Source organism: Tetrao urogallus (genome assembly GCF_951394365.1).
Source record: "Tetrao urogallus genome assembly, chromosome: 3".
Taxonomy (NCBI): Eukaryota; Metazoa; Chordata; class Aves; order Galliformes; family Phasianidae; genus Tetrao; species Tetrao urogallus.
In genome coordinates this window covers 68,094,125-68,112,433 of record NC_136815.1, presented here as the reverse complement: position 1 = coordinate 68,112,433, position 18,309 = coordinate 68,094,125, and the positions used below count along the sequence as shown (strand labels likewise).

The 18,309-nt window shown below is 38.1% G+C and overlaps 1 protein-coding gene across 1 annotated transcript in view; it reads right to left on the bottom strand.

The window, feature by feature from the left end:
* The window catches only part of ADCY2 (adenylate cyclase 2), a gene marked incomplete at both ends in the record, with an annotated part of 203,697 nt that overhangs the window by 136,692 nt on the left and 48,696 nt on the right, over nt 1-18,309 (bottom strand). Inside the window, one exon of the mRNA XM_079533799.1 lies at nt 5,974-6,135. Coding sequence (XP_079389925.1) covers nt 5,974-6,135 — 162 coding nt within the window. The remainder of the gene's footprint in view (nt 1-5,973; nt 6,136-18,309) is intronic.

Sequence of the window (18,309 nt, the reverse complement as noted above, 5' to 3'; positions counted from 1 at the left end):
AAGGGCACCTGTGTCCAGGTGCCAGCCACTGGGGAGACTGGGATCCCAGGAGAGCTGCTAAGAGTCTAGGCTTAGCTGCTGAGTGGGGGCACATGTGATGTCTATATGTAGTTGTGTTCTCATTAGTGGACATCCACAGTGCATGGCTAAAGAGAGGAGCAGGATGGGACTGCCAGTACCATCTTTGTCTGTCTACTGGAGTCATCCTCCACACCACAGTAACTATCTGCAGGACAGGGGAAGCAGAAGGATGCTGTGAGCAGTGGTAGGTCCTTGCAGCAGGTGCAGCAGCACATGATCTAACCACGATAGCAAGCAATTAAAGAACACCAAATTTGGTGATGCACGAGGAAAGAAGAACTAAACAATTATAGCCTCACTAGACTCACTTGAGTGTTATGTCAGACTTCTGAACAATTTGTGAAGGAAAAAAATCATGAAAAGCATGACAGTTAAAAGAAAATAGAATAAAGTACAGAAGCGTCTTGTGCAGGAAAGATCATATCAGACTAACCACTTTCCCTTGAAAAAGCACATGATTCTACCATACAGATCTCGTTTTTAAAAATTCAAAAGAAATGTGACACAGTGGAAAACCACTGGTAACTTCAGAAGAGATAGAGAAAAGATACAGAACACAAGCCAAAAGGATTGCACTGCTGTGGGTTCCTGGGACAGGACTGCATAAGTAACAACTGTCTCAGGAGTAAGAGAGAGGCAGCTATACCAGGTCGGCTTTTTGAGGTACCCAATAAAAGCTCACGGAGGCTGGAAACTCTTCATGAGCCAACCACTATAACCCCAACAGCAGACTGTCGAGTAGCCAAAAGAAGGAACACCTGCCACGTACTATCAAAACTACCTCAAAATTTTGAGAACCCACAAGATTTAATCTACCAATGTTTTCAATGAACAGGTGGCATCCCATTCCAGCCTGCAGAATCAGGGTTCAAAATGATGCTCCTGGGCCACCAACCCCTCTCTACAACAACAAGGAGATTGTTGGGAATTGGGAGCAAAAAACCTTACGATTCAAATAGGCAGGAATGATTTGCCTAATTGCAAAGGTAAAAAAATCAATGCCCATGACCTATTCAGGAAAATAAAAGTAGAATAAAAAAAAACCTCTCTCCCAAACAAAATGAAACAAAAGGTGGGGAAAAACAGGAAATGCAGATTTATTTTTAAAGAATACCATTACCAATTTCTTAGTCATTATAAATCTTGAAATAAAAAAAAAGCCCACAAATCAGAAGTCAAACAGAAAATAATCCTAAGAGTTCTAGTCATCATGCACATACCAGCAGATCACTTAAGTATTTGGCAGTGGCTTCATCTTTATCTATCCTTAGCATATAGGATATAATTCATCTTGAAGTAGGAGACCTCAAACCAGCCAATGGTTAAAAAAAATAAAATAAAATGCTTGTGTATGTAGCCCTTGCCCTTGCACTTCCCAATTCAAATGTTCTCTAAATTAAAATAATTTTCATTTAGCATTTGTTTTTGTCTGCCAGGACCAAACACTGCCTTAGGAATTTACCCAGCCTAGGAGAAAGGAACTGGAAACAGAAGTTAAAATCAAACACTACCTAAATAAAATTCATTACAATTTATTTCTTTTTGCTGTACGCTTTCTTGAACATAGACTAAAACAGTGTGTGTGTGTGTGTGTTTGTGTGTATATATTTGCATGCTGATACATTTACAGATTTGTACCTTTAGAAGGGACCACATCTTCAATGCTGACAGCAACAGCCCCCCTTCAAAAAAAAAATCAAAAAAGTCAGGAACACTAGTTTAAAAAAAAAAAAAAACAGTGACATTTTGTAATGAGTTAGCCAACGTTTGGAAAATCCCTATGCTTAGCTAGGAAAAAGGATTAAAAACCAATAAATTCTTTTGTTGAGAGAGTAAAAACAACCACCTTCTGGCACATTTAAGATTACTAGTTAGCTTATTTTTAACAAATTAAAAACAAAAGGCCTTTATTGATAGTATCAGCCCATTGTGAGATCAGAATGGTTGAGTAGTTGATAATAAAGCAGGAAAACCACAGCTATTTGATCAGAATCTGGTCTGGTTTGGGGAGAAATAGGTTGTGTGTTTATGGTAATGGACAGCAGTGAAATACTTCTCATTCCAGCAATAACTGAAAAGGATGTTGAGCCGTTGAAGTCTTCCGAGCCAAATGCCTTAACAGCATAAATGGAGATGTGTTCTGCAGTGGTCCTGACCACAAGGCTGCCAGGAGCAGATGGAAAACCCTGTACAGTATGGATTCTCCGTATAGTAGTAGGATGTTCATGTGGAAAGAGGGAAAGTCCTGGATTCCAGACTATGTGCCTAGATAGGGTTAGGATTAATTGTGTCAATAGAAAAAAAAAAAAACAAAACCATAGATACACAGTTGCTTTTTATAAACTGAAGCTTGCACATGGGACTCTTTTTTTCCTCCTTGCTGTCACAGATCCCATTCCTGTGCATTCAACTCTGCCCAGAGCTGTAAGCCTCTGTGTTGAGCACACCAGCACACACTAACCCCTTTGTGGGTTCAGCTCTGATCAGCATTTGGCACCTCTGCAGCTGCCTCTTGAGTGTTCCTTATTGCTAACCTCCACGTTGCAAGAAAGATGTTGATGAAACACAGGGAAGGACTTAGAGAAGAGCTGTGAAAGTGATGAAGGGTTGAGCTAGTATCAAAGCAGGCAACTGATTAAGGTTGCCTAAAATAAATATTTTACTGATAAAAAGGTTATTAGGTGAATTCATGATAATCTGGAAGTACTCTCATGAGAGATAAATGAATTGGATACTACTGGGTCTGCAAGTCTAGCAGATGAAAGCTAAATAACAAGGCCAGACAAATTCCTACTAGGAAAGAAGAAGATTTTAACACTAACATTCAGCAATAATGAAAAGAAAAAAAAAAAAAAAAAAGTCAAGATTTGTGAAAAAAGGTCTCCATCATTGCCAATTTTTACAACAGGGATGATCCCACCTCCCCAAAAAACACGCATAGCTCGAGTAACAAGGAGAGTTGAATTCTTTATATCAGCAGGAAATTTTTACCTCTGACCACAACCAACACTTGATAATCTAAGCATACTAAGCCCTTCAGTTTTACTGAAGCCAATTTTGTAAAAAAGAAAAAAACAAAACAAAACAAACAAACAAAAAAAAAAAACGGCAAAAGACAACAAAAGGAGTGGCAAAAACAGTCAGATAGGATCTGCCTAAACTCAGCGCAGACACCCATTTTCCTCTGCTAATGGACTAAAGGTATGCATAACTTCCAAAATGCTACATGTTAGCAGCAAGAGTGATTGGAAGATGCTGAAAAATTGAAGAAAGTCCAGCAGGGGGCTACCGGATGGAAGAAAAAGCAAGGAGAATCCACCATATGAAAAAGACTGAAAGAAATTCTTCAGGCCAGAGAACAGAAAACTCAGAGGAAATTAATCAGTCTTCCAATATACAGAAAGTAGTTTCGAAGGAGATGCACATACTCCTTCCAAAAGGATACATGCTATATATACACATTATGTATGCTAAAATTTACCCACCAGAAGATTTGTTATCCTACTAGTTTTCTGCTTTTTAAGCACCTAGTAGAAAAAACACCACATTCACTGCATGGTTGGTTTTTTTTTTTTTCTATTTTGCTGAGATGGACCAGTAGCCCTGAAATCAAAACAATATATTTTTGTCAAAATTCAGTGCAGCTCCATGACCATGGATTTACTGTGCTCAGCCTTGAGTGTGTTTTTCTAAGCTTTCAAATGTCAGTGTACCGCCAGTTCCTCATCTTGGGGCTTTATTGACTGAGCTCTGTGAAACAACTTCATTTCAGGCCTCAACATCATTCTTTTTTGGTCAGAAAAAAAAAAAAGATTCAACATTTCAAGTCTTTTAAATAACTATACCCCATTTCAGGTTTTCATTAATTGCATACATTTATCCTAAATCAACTTGAGACGTATCATTGACCAGCATTATTTCTCTTTTTACTATAATCAATGTCTGCAATCCAATCATATTTTTTTTATTTATTCATTTCAAATAAAAGGACACAAAGCATTTTTCTGCTTACACATAGCATAAACAGTCATCTAAATGCATACAGAGGGCACAGTGAGCTGTGATAATGGCTTTCAGACCCTTCCATGACCGAGTCCAATATCCATGACAGCTCAGTGCACTCAGCACTTTCATCAACTGCCAAAGCACAGAGAACATTTAATACATTTCTCAAAGAGGGAATAGAAAATTAATAATACCCTTGAAGTTAAATACTCATAACAAATCTACAAACTGCCCAAAGATTCCACTCTTTCTGAAAGAAACTGGAGGCTACAGAAGGGCTCAAAGATGCAACAGAGTCCATAATTTATTTCTTTTGATTCTAGAGATATTCTGTCTCTAAAACATAACATCTTTTGAAAGTCTTGTTTTAGTTGCACCTGATTATAATGGTCAGAAAAAAATAAGTTCTGCAAACAGCATCTCTAAAACATTTTTAGGGAAAGAGTGGAACACACATTAATATGTTTTGATACCCTAACCTATAAGTCAACACAAAACCAAGAATAAAATTATCCTCAGCTTATTCAAATACAATCAACAATACCATATCAATGAATTATTAAAATTATATTTTGACTGCAGATGACAGTGGTTCTTGCTTAGCATACAGCACAATTCAGCAAGCTCAGCAATAACAACTAACCTAAATTAAGTGGAGAAATGCAAAGCCACATATCTCACCATTTGAATATTTCTACAGGGAACATCTATTTTTTATCAGATTTCAACTGCAATACTCCAGATAACACAGGTCTGCAGTCATGTCTGGACATAAAATGCATTTTCCTGAACCACTAATTACAAGGCAATTTACTTTAGTAAAATCAGTATAATTTTGAAGATATGTTCTGAGGCAGATTTTTCAAACAATGACGTAACTTAAACGATAAGTTGAAACTACTTGTTTCATATTTCATGCCATTTGGAAGAAATAAGACAATGCCTTCCCTCCTTGTTCTTCTGATAGACTCACTACTTTTACTTTTAAGCCTTGTTGCAATTTTGATGCGAAAGGTAAAAGAATTTTGCTTCCCTGAGATCATATAAATATACAAAAAAGCACGTACATGCTTTTCAAAATGAAACTTCCTTTTTTACAGATCTCTAATGAGGACACCTAGGTTCACCACAGTACCATGATAAAAAAATATGATATTTCACCATTTGGAAGATATTCTCCAGAACAGAAAGGAAAAAGAACTCCCACTATTTGGATATTTTTTTTTTTGTAATTATTCATCTGTGATATGTTCTCTAGCAAAATGATTAGAGTTGAGTTACAAGCCAAAACCCAACTGCAAATACAGGTGCATTTTCTAAATGTCATGATGTCTGCAGCCAGTCTGCCCTCTTCAATCAGTGAGCCTGGCCAAGAGGAGGCTGTAAAATGCCAATAAAAGGCTGAGAAATACAGGACAAGGCCTACGCTGGACTTCAAGAGGGCAATTTCTTTTCAGCAAACCCAGTTGAGGCTACTCTCAGCAGCAATGCGTTTTGTTTTTTTTGAGTCAAAAACAACACTGCTACCTGGAAAATAATCTTTTTTAAAGCCTACAAGTTAGGCTTTGATGCGGTAAGAAGAAATGTGTTTTACGTAGATGTGTGGCAATGCACCTACCAGAGTATGGCTGTATCACAGAATTTTTTATTATCAATGATAATTTCAACAGTGGTAAGCACTGTGTGTGTGTGGCTGTGGATTCTACCACTTAAGGATGTGTTTCAGCAAGACATAACACTTCTGACAGCTTCAGGATTAGAGACTGAATAGCTATGAATTGAGTCTGTGGCAATTCAGAAATGGAGAAGAACCAATCGGGAAACTCATGGTCTTACTTACTGGGATATTAAGTGTGCAATTAATCATTAATTTCACAAAGCACCTACCTGCCAAACCAAGTGCTCCTTTATAACAGCTGTACCTGATAGACAGACGCTCAGCACAATCGTATGAGATGCAGAGGTCAAGACGCTGGCAACTATAGCGTCCCTCATGTTGAAGGGCAGCATGGTATACACCACAAAAATAATGAACAAGAAAAATGATACCTGTGCAAGACAGCAAGACAAAAAAAGAAGCATGTCAAATTCATTCTGGAATGACATTCAAAAAATAACACTTAATTTTAAATTCTCATCAGAATAAAGTTATACATTGTTTGGTTTTGTTGGTTTTTGCTTTTTTGTTTTTTGTTTTTTTTTTTTTAAATACAAGAAAATTTCTGTTAACCACTAAGGAAGGTTGATTTTGGAGAACTAATTTCAGAAAATGCTGAGGAAATTGCATCGCATATAATTTTAAAAGTGCAGTTTCAAGATTCAACTTCATGATTAAAGAAATTCACAGCATTCTAATATTTCAAAATTGACTTTAAGTTTATTTTTTCAATGTTTTATTGTATTAGCCATCCTGTTTGCAGTTAAGAGTGTAGTTCTCCTGTGATTAGTGGTTTTTGATTAAAAGCTGCATTCCAAAACAATTACTTTGCCAAATCATTCCACAGGGTCTAAGGAATTGTAAGTAAGGCAGAAAGATTCATCTTGATGCACTAAAACATCAAAATTTAATACACAGTATTGTATAGGTTAAATAAAGTTATATAAGACTATACCAAAATCCTCAATTCACACAAGCATTTTGTGTATCTACACAATGTATGTCAAATGCCATTAAAACACTACATATATTTGGACATGGAAAATAGCTTCAGACGATCACAGCCCATAAGCAGAATTTACTAATAGCTTCTTGGAAAAGGATACTAGTATCCACGCTAATGTTGTGAAACTAATTCTTCATATGCATATCCCAGACCGAACCAGCAAAAGGTACTCCTTCATTATACACACAAAAGAGTATGTATTTGATGGTACACATACGTTCCAAACTCCATCACATATTTGAGCAAGCACAACTGGATTTGAGAGAAAGATTTTGCATACTTAAGTAGGCATTTCTGGAAATGTACCACCCTGTGTATTATGTCCCTAAGTAAGCCTTACCATTTCTTTTAGTTGACTTATCAATCTATTCATCATCTATCATCTAGAACTGCAGGATTCAACTCAGACAAATCCCAAGTTGCTATTAGCAATAATAACTTGCTGCTTACTTGTCTCATTTCCAGTTTGTTTCCTTCCTGCATGTGATGACTCCATAACCAAAACTGAACCCTAATATATGTATACCTGCCAGAATGTGGAGGCATCTTCTTCCCCATCTTGGAAAAGGAACTGGATGGAGAAGGAGTTCCATTTCTATTCCACTCATCTTTCTCTAATTCCTCCATTAAGATTAATTCAGCTCCTTCCTGATAACCTTTTGGTTCTGCCCAATCATCCCTTATGCTCAAGTCTCATTGCTTTGTACTGCAGTTGCATTCTTCTCACGGTCTTATCGTTTTTTTTTTTTCCCATTGATATCTTCTGCAGCCCACATGTTTGTACCTCACGCTTTCCTGCCCAACCTCCACTGTATGCAGACATATATTTTACCTGGCATACCCTCAGAACATATTATCACATATTATCACCACATCTAGGAAGGACAGGAAAAGACCAATCTGACAGAAGCCCAAGCTCTTCAGTGATCACATAGAAGCAGATGCAAACAGGGACAGAGCCAAAATGTTCAGGGCACAAAACAAAACAGAACCATGAGGAACTGAAATGAAAATAAAGGAAAAAAACACACACACACACAAAAAAACCCTTTGTTACTGTACTCTTTCAATCTATCAGCTGATAGTATAAGGAAACAGAAGAACAGAAGCACTTGGTATCTCTCTTCAGTCCTCTCTGAAAGCTTTAACTGTGATCAGATGTTAACAAAACTAACCGTAAGGAAGAGCTTTTAAAAACTTCTAAGTAGGAACAGGATTATGGAAGTATGGTGTTTTCAAATTATCCGGGCCTGCTAAAAATCAGCTGTGATACTGAGAGAGCTAACTTTGTCATCTCAAAACTTGGGAAAGATGTAGAATGTTCTGTCAGGCTGGAAGAGAGAAATGCCTTTGAAAGGCTGGGAAAAAAATGGAGATAAGAATTGGTTGGTTTAGTTTCAATTCCTGGAGCAGTAACAGACCAAATAATAATAAAAAAACTCATAAGCGATTATATTAAGAGTTAAGAAAAAACGTATGTAAAAGCAAATGTGATTTTGTTGAAAATAAATCATGTTAAAGCAATCTCATTTTCTTCTATGTCATGATAAAAGGTATCAGCACTGGGGAGGAAGTTGAGTGAGTTAGGTGGTAAGAACGAAAGTGAAAGTTCTTGTAATATAGACATAACATGACCGCAGGCTAAATACCAGGAAGGCATGTAACACTAGCTGCCTCAGACATGTCTCCTGTGAAAAAGAAATTGGTTTAAAAAGAACCCTGAGCTCTAGTTCTGGCAGAAATATTCCAAATACCTCCAAGACCCAGGGACTTTGAAAACAAGGTTTAAATGTTCCCAAGTTTAGACCTAGGGGCAGAAGTCATTTGCATATTTGTTAAAATTTTGTTATTAGAAAATAAAAAGTTATTCTTCTCTAATTGAATTGGACCTGAATATTTTATATATTTAAATGCGGCTTGACTATATAGCCAGACTACACAATCCATCTGACTCACGAGGTATAAGCCAGGTACTAAAATTCATCAGTGGATATAAGGTAAAATATGATGCTGTTACAACTTACCATAAAACAGATTACTAAGAACAGGAAAAAAAATAAAAATAAAAATAAAAAAAAAAATGAGATGCATTGCAATATTTTTTGTGATATTCAGCTGTACCTAGAACATCAGCTCCACTTTTGTAATACATAAATGATACTTGTTCTTAACGGTAAGTTACTTCACTTAAATGGAGTAACTTACAGAAGCTTACAGTAACTCCACACAAAATAAATGCAGAATTTTTACCTTCCACTACTGCCAACAGAAAGACTTTACAGAAGTTTCAGCTCCCCCTTAATACTATGCATTCACAGAGTCATAAAATTGTAGAATCACAAAATCATAAAATCATTGAATGGCTTGAATTGGAAGGGATTTTAAATATCACTTAGCTCCCTTGCCTCTGCCATGGGCAGGGCTGCCACCCACCAGCAAGGCTGCCCAGAGCCCCGTCCAACCTGGCCTTGAGTGCCTTCAGAGATGGAGCATCCACAGCTTTTCCGGGCAGCTGTGCCAGCGCCTCACCACCCTCTGAGTAAAGAACTTCCTCGAAACATCTAATCTAAACTCCTCTCCTTTAGTTTGAAACCGTTACCCCTTGTCCTTTCATTATCTGCCTGTGTAAAAAGTTGGTCTTCCTCCTCTTTATAAGCTCCGTTTAGGCACAGGAAGATAGCAATGGCATCTCCTCAAATCCTTCTCTTCTCCAGGCTGAATAAGCCTAGCTCCCCCAGCCTTTCTCCCTAAGAGAAGTTCTCCGGCACCCTGGACCCTCTGCAACAGTTCTACATCATTCTTGTGGCCTGGACAAAGCACTCCAGGTGAGGCCTCACAAGACAGAGCAGAGCGGGACAATCACCTCTTTTGATACAGCCCAGGATACTCTTAGCCTTCAGTGATACAAGTGCACACTTCTGGTTCATGTCAAGCTTTTCATCCACTGAGAGCCCCAAGTCCATTACAGCAGGGCTGCTCTTCTCCCTGTCTGTACACGCCTCAGATTGCCCCAACTCAAACAGCTTAACACCTGTCATCTTCAAATTGCACCTAGATTTGCATGGGCCCCTTTTTCCAGCTTTTCTAGGCAGGTTCCCTTTGATGGCATCCCTCCCTTCTGTTGTATCAACTGCACAACATAGCTTGGTGTCATCAGCAAACTTCCTGAGGGTATACTCAATTCCACTATCTATTTCACTGATAAAGATGTTGAAGAGCACTGGTCCCAAGACAGAAGATACCACTCACCATCAGCCTCCACCTGGACATAGAGCTGCTGACCACAACCCTCTAGCTGTGACCTTCCAACCAATTATTTATCCACCGAACAGTCCACCCTTCAAATCCACATCCCTCCAATTTGAATAAAAATGTGATGTGTGACCATATCAAAGGCCATGCAGCAATCCAGGGGGAGGACCTCAGTTGCTCTTTGACTTTAAATGCTCAGTTACCCAGCATCAAATAGGATGAGCTGGATTAGAATCATGTTAAAGAACTGAAAACAAACTGATCTGCAAATTCTTACACTGGCATATAGATACAGACCAGACACTTAATGTGCATCAAAAGATAGCCAACATGCAGTTTTACAACTTGGGTCTGAGAAGATACAAGAGGTGTCAGTCATCTTTGGATTGCTAAAACGGAATTTCTCACCTAAAATGCTCATATCCATGAGGATTTTTGGTTCTTGGCAACATTCCTGTTCTCTATTTCCAGCAATGGTTTAATGATTCAGTAAGCTGAGAGCTCTGTTAATCACAAAGGTTCCTTTTCGATTTCACCGTGGCACAAAAGTGTTCTCCCAACGTACCATGAAATATAACATCTTTACCTTTCATCTTCAGAACACACATAATTAATACGAAAAGCTTGGGAACACTCAAAGTATTTCAGAAGTCACTACATATAAGTTTGATACAACAGAAGTTGATTCTCAAAGACTTCTGTGTAGGGTGGTTCTTAAGGTAGAAAGAATTGGGATTTCAGGACTGAGTCATAGAATGTACAGCAGCAGTCTTTGACTTTTTTCATGATATTTTTCCAGGAATTGACAGAATATATAAATATTATATAAATACTAACACAAAGTGATGGCAAGCTCTGAAGAATTCAACAATCCCACTGAAAGAGTGAACAGAATAGAATAGTTCAGTTGGAAGAGACCTTCAAAGATCATCAAGTCCAACAGCCTGACCATTTCAGGGCCAAACAAAAGTTAGAGTGTCACTGCTAATAGGTGTCATCGCATGTCTACACTTGGCATGCGTACCCATCAGTAAATGCAGTATTAATTTTCAGAGCAGTATTTTTGACACTATTAAAAGCAAACTGTTCCACCAAAGCATGCCATAACCACAAAGCCTGTAGCTGCTTTGAAACTGTGCTGGAAGCAATATTTGATGTGAGTCATCACTGCCACTAACTAGTCAAAACATGCCTTTTTGTCCTGATCTGAACTTAGATTGCTTTAGAAATTTTATTCTCAGGCTTTTCTGACAATCTTATCATTTTCCATACCCTGGAGATGAGTATTTGGGCACTGATGTTATACATCAGGGCACACAGCATTCACTTTTGGTTAAAGTCTTGCAAGGAAGCCTGTGGTTTTCCAGCTTTGATTGAGAGATATCCAGGACTTCTGCCCATGATTCTTGGCTGTCAGAGCTTATCCAACCTTGAGTGTGTTTGCTGCTCTGGGCATCTCTTCTCTCAGAAGTGCCAGATTTTCTTCAATTATGTAAGTGGGTGTTCTTTTCCACGGCAATATAAAGGACAATGAGCTGCCATAATTTGGCTGTCTACATGGATTTGTAATGGACTATTTTTCTGCAGATTTTATGCAGTTACTTTCAGAAGCACAGTGAAATTTCCAATTACAGACTGCTGCAGTGATGCGACAAGAGTGAAAGTACACTAATAGGCCTGAAGACAGTCCAGCGTGGGATATCACCAGCAATCATGATCTCTCATAGAAATTCATTCTTGATATAGGACACAGCATAAAATTATAGCTATGCATTTCTACACATCTAGCAAAATGGAATGATCTTCATTGCACAGTAGTTCTTTTTTTAAAAATCAAACCTAATCTGAATGTTTTTAACTATGGCTATTTTGTCACAGCATCTCCAGACATATGCCGGCCAGTTCAGGCTCTGAACCATACCAATGACTGTGACCTAGGAAAACTGGCATGAAGTAGATAAGACTTAGTGGCTCACAGATAGGACTGTTGGATAGATCCCTGGTTTGGACTCTAATGCCATATACTGTAGAGGGTCCGAAGCCCATGGAACAACCCACTGGTTTGACAGTTGCTTTTCCGAGTGACATTGCCTTAATCCAGACAGGTGTTTGGGGTTGAAAATTCAACATATTTTCCACTCTAAGGTGTGCTTCCTTGCAAATAGGGTAACATAGGAGTTGTTGCTTTTTTCACTGAGAACAACTGTATCACAAATACACTAATTACTCATTTTATACAAGTCATGTTCCAACTATGACTCGCTATTTCCACAGCTAGTCAGACTTCATAATACTGTGTTAACAGGTTAATCATAACTTGTTTGGCTTATGGAAGAATCACTCGATGTTATTCAGAACAATTTCCCCTTCAGGAGTATATCTCAATGCTGACATATGCACATAAATCTAAGTGTGCTGTTTTACTCTGAACTATGGAAAAGCGCTGCTCACAGTGTTAATACACACAGGATTAATAGGGCAATAATTAATGAAATATCTCTGGTTCAGGACAGCTTCTTGTCATGTAATGACAGGAAAACTTTTAGAGAAATTGCACTGCCTTTTCATAGTATATTCAAGAAAGACTCTGATCACATAATTGAACAGTTAGATTACAAATATTCACACTAAGAGGGCCAACACATTATAAGATTGCTCTCAGATGTTAATTGTGTAACAGGAGTATTAACAGGTAGTTAAAGAATTTTCTCTTGGAAAGAATAACGCTTGGATTATGGCTACTGATTTCAAAGGCTGTCTATGCATATAATAGTACAAAGGAAGATATCCTAGTTTTTCTAAACAAACAACTAAGTTTCATAACATAATTGACAGGACTTACTAATCCTACAAATTTTCTGCAATTACTATTTTCATTATTTAATACACTGTATATATTGAGGTGTCAGAAAGGCATTTATAAAAACTACAGACCGTATGTAAAAACTTTGTGTAGGGAGAGTAACTGATGCAAATACATAAAAGGTTTTTGCCAGTCCACATGCTATGAATTCCAGAAGTCAAACCCTCTGACTTGGACTTTAAAAAGCCAGGCAACATTCAAAGAACAAAACATGTTCCCCACCTAAAAAATTCCTTGAGTGCTAAAATCACCTTCTATGCTGAATGACCTCTGAAAGTCTTAAATTATGAAAGCTTTAGAAAAGGTAAAGGTGAGCCTATTGTTCACTGAACCCTATAATAATGGAACAAAAGGGCACTCAGTGGTACTACAGAATTGATTTAAAACAGATGAAAAGAAAGTACATCTTCACGTACCAGACTGTGAACTTCTTGAACTTACCACCACAGGAGGTCACAGTGTACCACCAGGTTTAAAAGAAATTAAACAAATTCCTGGACTACTTGTCCATAAGACAATAATAAAAAGACAGGGCAGGACCTTCTGACATTTCTAGCACAACTGTGGATGCTGGGGAAATATGACAGGAACAGACCACAGGAAGTGAGCAAGCTTGTGTGCTGTCTTTTAATAGCAGCTCCTCTTGACATTCTTGGGGACAGAATACAGAGGTAGATGGACAATGGCTCTGACCCTGTAGGAATTTTATTTATGTTCTTATGCTTAGAATCACAAGTACTTTATTTAAAAAAGGGGCAGGGGCGAAAAGAGAAAAAGAAGCGTTTATGACACAGTATCTTCCTTGACTTTAGAATGAAGTAAGGTTTCAGAACAAAAATTGAAAGTTCAACCAGTTTATTAACAGAAAGCATTGTAGATTTAGTAGATAGCAGGAAGTTGTGATAGGAAATATCAATTTTCAGCAGCAACAGGATATAATATACAAGAAACTAAACTTTAGTTTATATAAAAACTATGGGTTTTTGTGTGATAGGTACATCACAAACCTTGAGAATAAAAACCAAGAATGAAAAATGTGGCTGTAATGTACTTCACAAAATTATGTTCGCAATAAACTCTTAATTCATTAATTTTAACCAAACATGAACTTTTATTTCTTAATGACTGTCACAGAGGTAGTAAACAACCCTGTAAATCATCACTTGTTCTTGTTCCTGAGAAGCTTTCAAACTAATAATTCATTTCTTTTGTCTAGAAATCTGGGTTTAAATGGCATCAGGAAGCAAACATTCATTACAGCCTCTGCCAAAAAATCAGCCACAACCATTAGCAAAAGAGGATAGAACAGAAACAGGTTGACTGCCAGAAAATGAATACTTTAAAATAACTGCACAATAAGGGACCTATGAATGTACTGATTGCATACTATCTGATGCTTTCCGTGTCTCAGAATCTTTTCTTTCATTGAATGGGATTGCTAAATGGCATACAGGATTTGGAACAGGTAACCCAAAGACTATCAGTAGTGAACCAATTCTCTAGAACAACATTTGGTCCACCCTCCTATAGGAAAAGGGGACTTTGTTACTTAGCAACCATCATCTCCGCCCACCTTGAGATTATTCCTGAACACATAAGTAGGAAAAAAATAAAAAAATAACAAAAGACTTTTGCTTACTCTGTAACTTGCTTTAACATTTTCTTCCTCATTTTACTTCTCCTCTTTCTGCTGCATCTCACTAGTCTTGTTTCAAGCACAGAAGAGTCTAATTAGGCAAGAAGATGGATTTACCCTATTACAATGTTGGTATGACTCTGTCAGCAGAAAGACAACTTCACAAAACTCTACGTAGCCCAACAATGCCATGTGTATTCAGGATCAGATGACAATAAGCTATACCTTTACTTTTTCAGTGATGAAACTGTTGAAAAGCACCAGAGAAAAAGAATACATCCTTCCTCTATGCTATGCTTCCCCTTTGAGTTTTGTCTGTAAATATTAAGAGCAGAAACCCGTAACAGCAGTAGCAATTCCTTTAACCCTGGCCAAGTCAAAGCTGCATCCTCTTCAGAAGGATGCTACATAACAGCACAGAATTCTGAAGTAAACAATAGTTAATGGATTTCTAAGGTGGAAAATCAAGAGAGATCCAAACAGTTATACAGTATGAAGTTCTTCTTGGAACTACAGTCTTAAATTACCATTTTTCTCCCCACCAATTAATTGCAATGCTTAAAATTACAAACCACAGTTTCAACTGCAGCATCAGTAGCATCGTTATTCAATAATAATTTTTTCCCTATGTTCCCATTCCAGTCCTGTTTTTCTGCCAGAAGTGTTTACCTCTAGTTTCCAATAATGACATTGGTAGTTTTCTTTCTAGACATGGTTACATAAATCAAAACCTATGTGAAGTCTAAAACTTGGTAACTACGAAAACAGGCAACGAACTATCTAGTGAAAAACATAGTAAATTCTGAAGGCTGGGTACTGACAGACAAATTCAAAGTGAGAAACAAACAAGTACAACAAAAATTCTTGCTCCTTTTAACAACAAAGGAAATTAACCATTGGAACAGCAAATACAATGCTGCAGTGGATTTCTCATCATTGGGAACTCAAAAATTGTTCCAAAGTGCTTCAAAATTTCTATTGCAGCTATTAGACTTGCACTAGAAATGAATGCAAACAAGCCTAAGTTATAACAAGTGTCCAACAAAATTGGCAGATGTAATGCCTGACTGAAAACTAGGAATAAATATATGCATTTGAAATACAGTAGCAAATAAATCAGAAAGACTCTGAAGACTGAGACTGTTACAATTTTTTTTAAAATGTAAACAATTATATTAAATAGCATTTCTGACAAAAAAAAAAAAAAAAAAAAAAATAGAATACATTATTTGAAAGTGGGGAAGAGAGAGAGAGAATTTAGGAGTTTCTCCGTAAAGGTACTCCAGCAGAACAGCACTTTCAAGAGCACTCAATACTCACTTCACACGTGAGCACATCAGGAAGTTATCTTTAAGAGGCAGCCTCCATCTCACATCTGAATCAGAGCCTGGCAGCACTGTCGTGCCAGGAGCCTGTAAAAACTCATCCTTGCTCAGAATAACAGGATGAATCTGCTCACTTTAGATCACTCCCCAGACTTCCCTGAAGTCATGTTTTCCCAAATGCTTACATATTAGGTCACTCAGAACCCTTCTGCAGAAATATACTTATCTCTGCGGATTCACTCATCAATGTGGGCAGCAGGGATGTGAATGCTTCAGGTTCTGAAGGGACTCTCTGGGTTCTCCTCTTTCTCCTTCCCTTCCAAATATACCAGCAGACCTACAGTTTTATCAATCCCTCATGCTGGATCTGTCTATATAAAAGCTACCTTTAAAGCAAAGATCAGAGACACTAGATGGCTAGATAGCATTCTAGAGCTACCTATTTGAGATTTCACAGAACCACAGAACCAGAGGTTGGAAAGGATCTCTAGAGGTCATCTGGCCTACCACTATGATCATTCAGGGCCACCTAGAGCAGAGTGTCCAGCGAGTGCCCAAGCAGGTTTTGGGGATCTCCAAGGAGGGAGATTCACAACCTCTCAGGGCAATCTGTTCCACTGTTTGACCACCAGGCCTCCAGTAAAAAAGGGTTTTCCAACATTCAGACGGAGTTGTGTGTGTTTTAATTTGTGCCCGTTGATTCTTCTCCTGTCAAGGGGCACCACTGAGAAAAGCATGGCTCTTTTTCTCACTCATCCAAAATCAGGTATTTAGACACACAGATTCACCTGAGACAACAGGTGACAGGTGTTTAGACAACATTTCACCTGAGCTTCCTCAAGATGAACAGTACAAGCTCTCTCAGCCTCTGCTCACATGAAGGACGCTCCAGATGCTTGTTTTTATGAGTCTTCATTGGACTCACACCAGTCAGTTCCCATCTTCCTTATATTAAGAAGGCCAGGACTGGACACAGCACTCCAGATTGGGCCTAACCAGTGCTGAGCAGTAGAAGGATTACCTCCCTCAAACTGTTCTTCCTAATGTAGGCCAGGACACGAACACATACAACACAAACATCCTAAGGAGGTCTGAGTCGTGACAGATACGTGCTACAGTCACATATTATAACCATCAAAGCAGCCTGAACAATACAGTGGGCAGCCCTAGAGAAACCATCAAGATCAACGTGGTTATCAGAGAAATCATCAAGATCAGTGCTTGAAAGTGAAGAAGGAAAAAGGGAGCCACAATGACAAGCAAAAAATGTATAGCAACTCAGCAGAGCAGTAACTGTAGCTGCACATGCTGATGTACACAAGATGTTTCAGAGAGCAAAATGTATTCCAGAGCTTTGCAGGGAAGAAGGGCATTTATTTCTCTTCTGGAGAGCAGAATTCCTCCTTTCCTTGAGTCACACAAAGGACGACTAGGTGGTCAGCAAAGGGCAGCACACCTGGCAAGCTGACATTTTCTGTGGTGACTATCCTAACAGGGGGCAAATAACCAGAGGAAGGAAAAAGGGTCATGAGTGGGGTACGTCTGTTAGAAAAAAACAGAATGGTAAGGAGCCTGAACAAATGAAGCTTTGATTTCTTTTGTGCAGATCAACAGTGCACAGATCAATAACATCATTTACCAGCTCAAGACAGAAAGTGCTGCAAAGGAAAGATGCAGCAAATAGAAATAGCTGAGCAGTTTGACTCCACTTCCAGAAACCTGATTAACTAGCTCATTTTTGCAGACTATGCTTTTCCCCAGGCATATATTTTTGGGCAGACTACATAAGAAGCACAAGAAGGTGTCAAGCAAAAGAACCTCTCAATGAGTGCCATCAAATATTGTGATTGTGTACAGAACTGTAATAGTATGATTAATACTATTTGAATAGTATATTAATACTAATTGAATAGTATAAAAGAAAGGAAGGAAAGAGATTTCTTCTTTAGGAGAGCTGCCAAAATATGACGTAACAAATCCTTGGAAAATTTTATTAATGACAGAAACAAAATGCCTAGATGTGTACGACATCAGAAAAATGGACAAAACTTGGTAAGCTTTTGGGGAAGAAAAACCCACAAAAACATAGCATTTAATGGTTTTGATGCTAAAATTGGTTCTACAGCACTTACTAAAACTATACATTACCCTCTGTGACACCTGCCTTTCCCAAAGGTTTTCACATCTACCACTACTGTGACTGCTGCACAGTGACTTCAGCATCTTAGTATCACTCAGAACTTTCTACTTGCAACCCTGAAACCTGACTTCCACTAGCACCTCTGCAACTTTATACCCAAACTACCAGGTCAAATACTTCCACAGCCTCCACAGCAATATTTTTCCTCATTCTTATTCAGTTGCTTTCACGTGGTTATGCCCATAGCAAATGCAAATCCAGCACTGCCAGGGCAAATTCTCATGGGAAAGGGTTGTTGCTAGTAAGAATATCACTTCTTTTACCCTCTCTTTTAAGAGAGAATA